At 44.5% G+C, this 10,762-nt stretch overlaps 3 protein-coding genes across 3 annotated transcripts; 1 reads left to right on the top strand and 2 right to left on the bottom strand.

Moving 5' to 3' along the window:
• Positions 1–6: 6 nt before the first annotated feature.
• Positions 7–554, bottom strand: LOC102388444 (histone H4-like). Its single transcript, XM_006024188.2, has one exon. It carries the CDS (start codon positions 535–537, stop codon positions 226–228), a length of 312 nt encoding a protein of 103 aa, XP_006024250.1. The 5' UTR covers positions 538–554; the 3' UTR covers positions 7–225.
• An 8,827-nt stretch (positions 555–9,381) lies between these two features.
• Positions 9,382–9,993, bottom strand: LOC106722232 (histone H2A-IV). The gene has a single exon (XM_014520209.2). It carries the CDS (start codon positions 9,952–9,954, stop codon positions 9,565–9,567), a length of 390 nt encoding a protein of 129 aa, XP_014375695.1. The 5' UTR covers positions 9,955–9,993; the 3' UTR covers positions 9,382–9,564.
• Positions 9,994–10,255: 262 nt separating this feature from the next.
• On the top strand, positions 10,256–10,738 carry LOC102384519 (histone H2B 7-like). Its single transcript, XM_006024174.3, has one exon. The coding sequence runs from the start codon at positions 10,283–10,285 to the stop codon at positions 10,661–10,663; it is 381 nt and encodes a 126-aa protein (XP_006024236.1). The 5' UTR covers positions 10,256–10,282; the 3' UTR covers positions 10,664–10,738.
• Positions 10,739–10,762: the final 24 nt, after the last annotated feature.

Below are 10,762 nucleotides of genomic sequence, written 5' to 3'. Positions count from 1 at the left end.
GAGCGGTTCCTTTCGCTCCCCCGTAAGCGTACACCTGCCTTTCTTTGTTCTCACTTAACTAACACGTTAAAAACATGAATCGAAATTAAATGTATTGCGTTCGATATAAGAACTGCATTATTAAAGCAAAACTCAGATTAACAGCACTTCTTGTGAAGATGTGGGTGGCTCTGAAAAGAGCCTTTGTATTTTAAGTAGCTGCTAGATGGGTTTTTTCATCTCCGTTTAGCCGCCGAAGCCGTAGAGAGTGCGGCCCTGGCGCTTGAGCGCGTAGACCACGTCCATGGCGGTGACGGTCTTGCGCTTGGCGTGCTCCGTGTAGGTGACGGCGTCGCGGATCACGTTTTCCAGGAAGACCTTGAGCACCCCGCGGGTCGCCTCGTAGAGGAGGCCGGAGATGCGCTTCACGCCGCCGCGCCGAGCCAGGCGGCGGATGGCCGGCTTGGTGATGCCCTGGATGTTGTCCCGCAGCACTTTCCTGTGGCGTTTGGCACCGCCTTTCCCCAGCCCCTTGCCTCCTTTGCCACGACCTGACATATTCACAAGTTGCTTACTACCACCTGTGTGTAGAGAGACTGGCGGAGAGCGCGGTATATATTGCCTGGGGTCCGACCTGATTGAGAACTGAAGAAAGAAAAAAAGGCGCGAGACTGGCGCTTCTCCCCTCCCCCACCCTCGCTTGCTTTCTTGCCTTGTGAGCCTGAGGCGGCTCCGGCGTAGCAGCGCCGCCGTTTGCTGAGCGGGGAGGCATCATCCCCTCTCCCAGCCGCAGCCGGAAGAACTGATCTCCGCTTTTGGAGAGTTTTAGACCCGCTAGGCAGCGCCAGCACCGCGCTCAGTGCCGCTGCTCTTTTCCCGGCAGGGCGCACCTCTCCCCAAGATGCCCCTTAGGACAGGAGCTTTTTCGCGTGCAGTGTGCGCGTGTCATGCTCGTGTTTTCCTTTCACATCGTTGTGATCCCACTTGTGGCAGACACCGCCCTGAGTTTTCGGCGCGGGGGACGGGACGGGGACACCCTGTTCTGTTTCAAATAAGAAACTGCAGCAATATCTGGCCAACCGGCTTCACAGACACATCCCTCCTCTCCCTCTCCTCTCTCTTTTCTCCCATATCGCCCGCCCCTTTCCTCGTCGTCTTCTCCGCCATCTTGCAAACCTTAAACAAAGGAGGGCTGACGGCAATCGGTATTTCATCTGAAATTTGTAGTCTTTTCCTGTTCAAGGACGGGTGTCGGGCGGGGGTGACCTGTAAAGATCCACATAAAGAAGGGTATTAATTATAAAAGAGCAATTTTTATTATTACTTGCCTCAAAGTGGTGAAAAATAAGATACAGAATTCCTCCCCCCCACCACCCGCTCCCTTCAAATCTTTCCTCTGAATACTTTTTGCTTTCTGGTTGATATAGAAGTAGAGATGACTATTTGTTGTTGCTGATTGTGTGATCTTTTATTATTTTATCACCGGACATCCTTGCAGATATTTCTTAGCCATTCATACTTGTCCAGATCAAACATTAAGGCCAGTTTAGTTGTATGTTTGTATACAAAGGTCAGGCATGTATTCTGTGTTTGGATTCATCTTGTATTTTCCAAAAAGTGATGTCATATGTTGTTATACATTTAATTTCATCAAAATAATCTTTTCATTTTTAACCAATGCCCTACCTTGATTTCACAGCCCTTTCCCCCACACCTTATCTTCACCCCTTTTAAAAAAAACGTGTTACCTGTCTGTTGCAGATCTCATGTCTGTTTCATCCACCCTTTTAATGTCAAATGTATTTAATGTATTGCGTAAAGTCATTTCTGTAACAGTCAATGGGGAAAAAAAATAAGTCAGTTCAAAGAAGTTGAACTGTCAGAACTTTTTTTTTTTTGCTGAGAGTTTACTTGTGAGACAGTTTATTTTCTGCTGTAGATTCAAACTCCACTCCCAGACCTCACAAAAAGATATTCAAGGAACTCTTTAAAATCATTGTTCAAATTGGAATTAGTGCAAAGTTAAGGTTGACTGGCAGTATTTTGCTCCCTTCCAGGAATACATATGCTCCTTCAGTTATGCAATTGAAAACCAAGCAATTTAGTGATACAATCTCCCTCAGTAAGAAATAATTGTACAGTTACCCCTTTTTGCCCCAAGTGATTAGCTTTTATTAAAAAAAAACACAAACAAAACTGTTTGGTAAGTTGCTTCTTGAAGGGGGAGGGATTCATAAAGGAGTCAGTTTTTCTTTTTTGCTGCAGCTCTGTTTATTTACCCTGGTGTTCGCAGTCCCATCTTGTAGAATACAGGATTGATCCTTAATCCCACTCTGTAGGCTTCTTCCCTCCCTCTTTGTCCCCTAGAGCCACACACCATTACAGATGGAGTTTGTATGAGGCTTTCTTCCAGAGTTGTTCCTGTTGCTATTGTTTAGGCCTAGCATTTAGGGAAAGGGAGCACAAGTTGCTTGTAGATATGGTAAATGGTCAATTCATCTCAATCGGATTTTTTTCGCATGAATAAGAAAAGTCTCTGCTGATGAATGAAGTCTGAGAAAATAATTTTAAGATACATATGTGACCTGGCTTATATATCCCAATAGATGTTCACCATGTCCCCTCTACCTCCTCCCAACTCTGGCAGGTATTCCAGAAGAAATAATTGCTTGCACAAATGTGAACTCTTTGCAAGCAGAGGTGCTAAACAATTTGTAGTATGACATATTTCTAAAGTGATCGTTGGTACCAGTCAAAAGCTGAGCTCAGTATTACTCAGATCATATACATTTTATGAAGGTTGGAGCTTCATTTTTCCCATTAGCTTTGCACAACATGTTAATACATTCTGAACATTATAAACTATTTTTGAGTCGTAAGAGGAAAGTCCTGGATTCCAAACTTGTACCTCTCCCACTCATGAATTTCAAAGTTTCTTGAAAAGTAGCAGATTGATTTTAAAAGCACTTTAAGATTTTGAGTACTACACATAGAGAACTCCTGAATGCATTTCTCCTGCCTTTGGGGAGAGCTTGTCTTCACTACAACTTTGGATCATCAAAATGGAAATTCTGCTCATTATAGAGCTTTGTAAAGCTCTATAAAGTTGCATACTCTGGAGAATTATCAGTCAGGTCCCAATTTGAGTTTGGTTTGTCCAAACAGAATGCTATTACATTACTTTATAATATACCAGGTTTTGCAGGGGGATCTAGTTAAGAAGTGAATGTCCTGCAGATGTCTGGGGCATTTGTGTAACTGGGCTTTTTGAATTCTGCAAGAGCTATTGATTGAATAGGTATGGCCAATCTATATCCTCCCACTCACTGAGTTCATTAGAAGAAAATGAGACCACTGAATAACGAAGCAAGCCTGTGTAAATAATCATGACTCTTTCCTGATGGTTACTTAGGGGGGCAACCTAACTCCAAAATGTCCATGCCAGGAATCAAATTAACACCCCTTTAAAGATAACTGCATGATTATTAGGTATCTTTTATTACTGTGATTTTGAGAGACCCTTCATACCCTTTTCTTTTTGGGGACATGACATCATATCCTAACTACACAAACTCTGGCAAGTAGCTGTTCAATATGATACTTAGCAGGTTCAGGATTGTGAAATTTAAATAATTTGTAGTTTAATGTGGAATTTCTGCCAGCACATACTAATGGGGACTCAGAAATGAGGGCATCAGAAGTTTGTCATTTATACTCCACATAACATTTGTAAAACCAAAGGTGAGGCATTTAATAGATTGTGGATTGAAGTGTTGTTTTGTCTAGACAAAAGTATGTCAGCACTGGACATGCAAACCTAATTAGAGATAAGTCTGCATGCCGTAAGTCTGGATAGTTTAAGAACTGAAAGAAGAGGAGACCTGAAGAGATGTTTCTGGTGTTGATTTAACCTCATGCAATAAGCAGGATCCCCTTCTACTTCCCCTCCCAAAACAAAAAAGTGTTATGTTGAATTAACATAATTGTGTGTGAGGGAAATAATGGAATAATGAAGTAAGGTTTCTTTAAAGTGTTAATACTTACTGAACTCTTTAAAAAGAGAAAAATGATGGGGAAATGGGAAAGGGGGAGGTGGGGGGACTTGAAAACAGTGCAGTTCACCAACTCAATAAGTTTCAGTATTAGTAGTAGTAACAGCAGTAGTAATAAACAGTAGAGACCAAAAAACAAGACGTGGTACAGGAAAATGCTTCTCCTGTACTTTCCAGTTGTTTCTCTTTTGACCTGTACTTTCCAGTTGTTTCTCTTTTGAATACTGGCAGAGGTGAACTAAAACAAGACCGAGGTAAACAGAACCACTCATCTGCCCACTGAAACATAGGAAACATGAATTGGCCTTGAACAAAATTAATTTTTTTCTGGAGTGATTGTTTTGTGTTGGATTGTTCTGTATTTTAGTATATGTAATATAGCAATATAGTATATTTAAATAAATGCCATTTCACCCCTTCCAACGGTAAGGAAATGTTCTCACTTTCTAATGGAGAAATGGAGAGGGTTTTTAGTGGGTTTTTTTTAAGCAGTCCAAACTGCCATTTAAATAAATCATCAACTACAATATATTATGTCACTAGGGAACCATTCCAGGCATCCAAAATATAAACACGAAAGAAAAACCACCTATTTTGCTGAAATACGTGGGTGCCGCTGATTTCTGATGAAACCGAGACATAGCAGCTTCATCCTCCCCACCGAGACTTTAGGGCACGAAGCTGATGCTAGGGGAAATCATGGAGGATACAAATTATGTGTCAGAGAAGCTGATTGGTCAGAATTTGCTGCAGACAACAAGCTGCGGAATCAAGCTGCTGCAGTAATGTCAGCCAAGCTTCACTTTAGGACTAAGAGTAACCCTAAGGGGAACTTGCTTCTCGACCTTGGATTGGTCGGTTTAAATATAACCCCCATGTTAGAAAAATACAGTTTTCAAAAAAAGGGCGCGAAAATGGGTACTCGCCCGACCTGGTGAGCTTGTGAAAAGGTCCTGTCTGGGGAAAGCCGGGCAGGAGTATTGATAGCAGCTCTTCATAGGAACGGTCTGCAAGCTTCATCGCTTCTTGGCCTCTTGGAGGTTCGGATAAAGTATAATGTGTTTTCCTAGACAAATAGGGACCAATCTAATATTGCCAGTCAAAGTGGGTTTCTACTGGAGTTACAATAGCATTCGATCTTAGTATCCTCAGCTGAGCTTTATTTGATCTTTTATTAAGAAAAATGTGACACAAAAATAGGAAGAGACTTATTCCAACAACCTGCCTTGTCTGTGTTTTCAGTTGGAGAGGTTCAGTACAGATATGCAGGCAAATAGAAGTTTCCTGCTTGGAAACTAAACTTGTAGCTGCTACTAATAGCAACGTTGTAAGGTTTTTTCTCTCTCCTAGGAAACTGTATTTTAGTTAAAAATGCCAAGCAAAGGAAAGCTAGTAAAGGGACAGGAAAAGGTAGTTCTGAGTGCCCCAGAAATTGCTGAACCAGATAGTCCTGCACTGGCTAGACACACCGGGACCAAGCATGTGTGTGGAGAGACTCATGGAGGGGACTTCCAGGCAGTGGCGATCTGTGACTCTGTTACCTACACTGGAAGTGCCAAAAGGAAGTTTGTTGTTGCTAGAGATGTGGCCTGTGGTTTTAAAACCTGAGGCACATTCTTTCAAGGTCTTCACATAAGTGCAGGCTATCTGGAACACCAGGCTGCAAGCACTTAGGCATTCATCACAGGTGCTATATTGTTCCCTTTATCTAAAACTTCTCTCTCTCACTCTCACTCACACACACACACACACACACACACACACACACACTTTAAATCAAGTTGATACAGAAACTGGGTCGGGGTCTGCTGTGGCTTACATTTATTTCATGGATTGTAAATCGGAATTTAAATAATCTGGTTTAATCCAACCAGAAATAGTGAGTGGGAGAAATAATTCATGTCTTTGGAGGAAAGAAACATATCCAATACCAAAACAAAGGGGTTTTCTTGCACTTATACAGGATCTCAGTTAAACAAAAAAATCCTGAATTATGTAATATGACTGTTATAATGTAAATTGTGATGTAAAATGGAACAGCTTTTCCTCCAGCAGTGAGACCTTTCTTATTTTAAATAAAGATAGAAACAAATATCTGATTTGAAAGGATGAATGATTTAGAAAATATGAAGTACAAACAATCCTTCCTTCACTTACAGAAGACATATTGGTAAGTGGTGCTCCAAGTCTGCATTCACATTCAGTTGTTAAGAGTGATAGGGAGAAAAAGAGCTCTGGGTATTTTTAAATAAGAAATCTACGGAGTATTTCAGTCTCTCCTTTTTTTGAGAATATATTTAGACACACACACACATGCACCCCTCTCCAAATCTGTGTTGTGACTAATATGGTTCACTTGACAATCCAAAACACACCTTTACAGTTGCACCATTTCTCATTCCTGTCATCATAACCTTGCTGCGTGCCTGTCACCACCATCTTTACCTGTCACAATCATATTTCCTCCCCCCACCCCCTCCCAATTCCCTGCCTGTTTCCCCAGTCCTTTCATTTGATGTCATAACCGTCATCATCATTGTCAGCGTCTCCATCTTTGACATTGTCACTCTTGGTCCTGCCACTGAACAATCTGTGTCAGTCCCTTCTCTTCTGTATGTTCCCTGCCATTTCCTCCCCTGTGTCTTCAACCACTTTTCTGTAGTGTCCCTGCATCTCACTCAGACCCATTTTGATACAGTCCTCAACTGAAGGGTTCCTTTGTCTGCTTATTAGCAGGTTCCTGGTTTTCAGCAGAGCATTCCTGAAGCAGGAGATGTAGTGGGTGAAACCTGTCTGACCTAAGAACTAAAAGTAGGGGAACCCATAGTCCTGGTTGATTAAAAGTGGGAGTGTTTCAAACCCACCAGAGATACTCTCTGATATCATCTGGGTCAGATCCACCCATTGCTTTTGAAATTACTAAAGACTCTTATAATGTCCGTGAATGCAAGCAAAAGGCCATTGTTCCTTATAAAAGTTCAAAAACCAAGTTAATATTTTGAATACAATTAATATAAGAGCAATTTGCTTCTCTTAGTCCTACATAAAACCACAGCTAATTGCAATAAGAAGTATCTGCAATGGAGTTTTTTATCACCTTGGGACAATACCCCAGTGCTATTTAAATGAAAGCCCTGGTGTAGTCCTCGAATAATATGCCTGAAAGAAAAAGAAGGAAATATTTAAATGACTAATTTTGCTTTAGATCTCTTGTTTTCCAGATTTCAAGTCCAGTTTCTGAGGTCTGGTGCTACTTCTGTCTTCCTGAGGTGGATTTTTAATGAACACAGATGAAAATTACTAGTGTCCTTCTCTACTCAGGAGAATACATTGCCAAGACTAGTGAGGCACTATTTCTCTGATGGTATTTACTAAGGTACCTTTGTAATTTGAAAGCAATGCAAAACTTTGGTTCTGAGGTGTCTATCCACCATAAGGAAAAGGCATTTGGTTTGTTCTTTCTTAACATAAAAGTTTCCTTTTTTTTTTTTTAAAGTAGGGAAGTTTAGTGTGAAAACACAATCTCCTTGCACCTTCATCTGGATGAGGAAAAGAGCAGTTTGGTTACAGCTATTGTACATAAATAACACTTTGTTTTCCCAAAAGAAGCACAAATGAAGCAGGAAGACGAGTCCTTTCTGCCTGGCAGCTGGGAGGGCTCTTCAACATACCAATCACATAGTTTCTCCTCCCTATAAATGGCAGGGATCTGACTTGCTTCCCCCCCCATTGTTTTGTTTTTTGTTTTATTGGTTTGAAAACCTTTCTAATCATATCTGAAATAACACCTGCTGCCCCTGCAGCTTCCACCACTGCTGTCCCTGCCCCAGCTTCTAAGGCTCTAGCTAAGAAAGGGAAGAAGGCAGCTGCAGGGGGCTCGAAAGCCTGTGAGCCCTCATGCCCCAGCATCACCAAGCTAATCATCGCCCAGGCCAAGTCCGCCTCCAAAGAGCACAAAGGGCTCTTGCTGGCCTCCCTAAAGGTGCTGGCAGCTGAGGGCTATGATGTGGAGAAGAACAACTACTGCATTAAGCTGGGGCTCAAGAGCCTGGTGCGCAAGGGTGCCTTGGTGCAAGGGTACTGGTGCCTCTGGCTTCTTTCAAGCTGGGTAAGAAGCCAGGCGAGGCCAAGGAGAAGGCACCCAAGAAGTAGCCATGAAGCAGCCATGAAGCCTGCCAGTGAGGCCAAGAAGCCTAAGGCGGCGGTGGCTATGAAGAAGATCCCCAAGAAAGCCAAGAAGCTGGCAGCTGCCATGGCTGGCCACCGCAGCCAAGAAGAGCATGGCCAAAAGCCCCAAGAAGGCCAAGGCTGCTAAGCTCAAGAAGACAGGCAAGAGCCCAGCCAAATTCAAGGCAGGGAAGCCTAAGGCTGGCAAGCCCAGGCCAGCAAAGGGGAAGGCAAAGAGGGCTGCGCCCAAGACGCAAATTCATTGGAGGAAGAAAAGTCAAGGTTCTTCTGCGAAGAAACCCAAGGGCTCTTTTAAGAGCCACCCACCTCATCTGGAAAAGAGCTGAAACACCGCGCTCACACCATGGCTGAGCTATAGTTGCAGCAGCACTATAATTCCAAACTGAGCTCACCCTGAAATAAATCTGTTGCCACTTCCAAAAAACTCCCATCTGTAGCTCCTTGCCTTGCACATTAGGGGTACACACACCACTCTGCTTTATCGCATTCCACACATACCTATCATTTCACCAGGCAGCTAAAAGTACCTATCTGAATGATCTAAAAGAGTCGAAATCCTCTGTAACAAAGCTCACTCGCCCACCCACCAAGTCATAGTATTTTATATCTCTCGCGTTTGTTTGTTTTTGACCGCCAGTCTTCCTATCGCCCCCTCCCCCTGCCAGTTTGAAGGCGAAAGAAACGCTTGTTGATTTATTTAGAAACAGTATCCGGCTTTCTATTCGGTTTTGCTCTGAGGTGGGGCTTTACCGGACGAAGAGTTTGAAAAGACCGCGCTTTGTAGGGATTGGTCAGAAGCCTTCCCATCTCCTCCCCTCCCCCACTTGGGATTTATTCCCGGTCTCTGCCAAGAAGGCGTCCCGCCATCAGTCTGCAGTTTTAGGATTGTTCGGGACTCACTTCCTAAAGCCAAACTAACCCCAATCTGTAGTCCGTGCTAGTCTGTTCCTTGCCACTGATCCCTTTCTGCTCTTTTCCCTGCCCCCTTCCACGCATTTATGAGTTTAACAGGATTTGCCCAGTGACCTTCAATTAAGTTGTGAAACTTGTTGCCTCCCCCCGCCTTTAAACTAAATTTAGAAAAACGGATACAGTAGATTTAAGAATAGGAAACTCAAGAGACTAGTAACTAAGGTTGTGTTTTAAAAAAAGACAGTACTAGGTTAATAGTTATGTTGTGTAAATTAAATGGTTATCGCTCAGGACCGCCGCACCCTGATAATACACATCCGAATCTACAGAACTTTTGTTCTATAGGCAGGGCTGTGAGAGAACGTTATCCAACTCTTTTCGGACACTGTGGGTGGCTCTGAAAAGAGCCTTTGGGGTGTATTGTTATTAAGATTTACTTGGCCTTAGCCTTGTGGCTCTCGGTTTTCTTGGGCAGCAGCACGGCCTGGATGTTGGGCAGGACGCCGCCCTGCGCGATCGTCACTTTGCCCAGCAGCTTGTTGAGCTCCTCGTCGTTGCGGATGGCCAGCTGCAGGTGGCGGGGGATGATGCGCGTCTTCTTGTTGTCCCGCGCCGCGTTGCCCGCCAGCTCCAGGATCTCGGCAGTCAGGTACTCCAGCACGGCCGCCAGGTAGACCGGGGCTCCAGCCCCTACCCGCTCGGCATAATTACCCTTCCGGAGCAAACGATGCACGCGGCCCACCGGGAACTGCAGCCCGGCCCGCGAGGAGCGAGACTTAGCCTTCGCCCGCGCCTTCCCGCCCTGCTTGCCGCGGCCTGACATTCTCGGTATACAGCAGCACGAGTACAAAAAATGACAGAGGAGGAAAAAGTCTACATATCGGCAAACTGGAATCTGCCTTTTTATCTTCTGGGTTGGGTTGAAAAAGTTTCTTGTGATTGGCCAAAAGCCGTGGGTGCACAGACAGCCAATGAGGAGAACGGTTTTTTGGTCCAATGGAGGCATACAGTGAATGACGTAATTGCAGCGAAAGTCCAATAGCAAGTTAAAGCTAGACTCCCTTTATTTGCATGATGCCCCTATAAATACAGGCGGCTCTAATTGGGTTCAGGTTGTTGTTGATCTCAACGGGAACCACTCAATCGGCAAGATGCCGGAACCTGCCAAGTCCGCTCCAGCTGCGAAAAAAGGCTCGAAGAAAGCGGTCACCAAGACCCAGAAAAAAGGGGATAAGAAACGGAAGAGAGCCAGGAAGGAGAGCTACTCCATCTACGTGTACAAGGTGCTGAAGCAGGTGCACCCGGACACCGGCATTTCGTCCAAAGCCATGGGCATCATGAACTCCTTCGTGAACGACATCTTCGAGCGCATCGCCGGGGAGGCGTCCCGCCTGGCGCACTACAACAAGCGCTCGACCATCACGTCCCGGGAGATCCAGACCGCCGTGCGCCTGCTGCTGCCCGGGGAGCTGGCCAAGCACGCCGTGTCCGAGGGCACCAAGGCTGTCACCAAGTACACCAGCTCCAAGTAAACCTGATCACCAAACACATTCGAAATGGCTCTTTTAAGAGCCGCCCACCTTTTCAATTAAAGAGCTGCTATCGTTATTATATCCCTTCCCCCCCCCCCC

This window comes from Alligator sinensis, unplaced genomic scaffold (assembly GCF_000455745.1).
Source record: "Alligator sinensis unplaced genomic scaffold, ASM45574v1 scaffold166_1, whole genome shotgun sequence".
In the NCBI taxonomy this organism is placed as follows: domain Eukaryota; kingdom Metazoa; phylum Chordata; order Crocodylia; family Alligatoridae; genus Alligator; species Alligator sinensis.
This window is presented reverse-complemented; position numbering and strand designations above follow the sequence as displayed.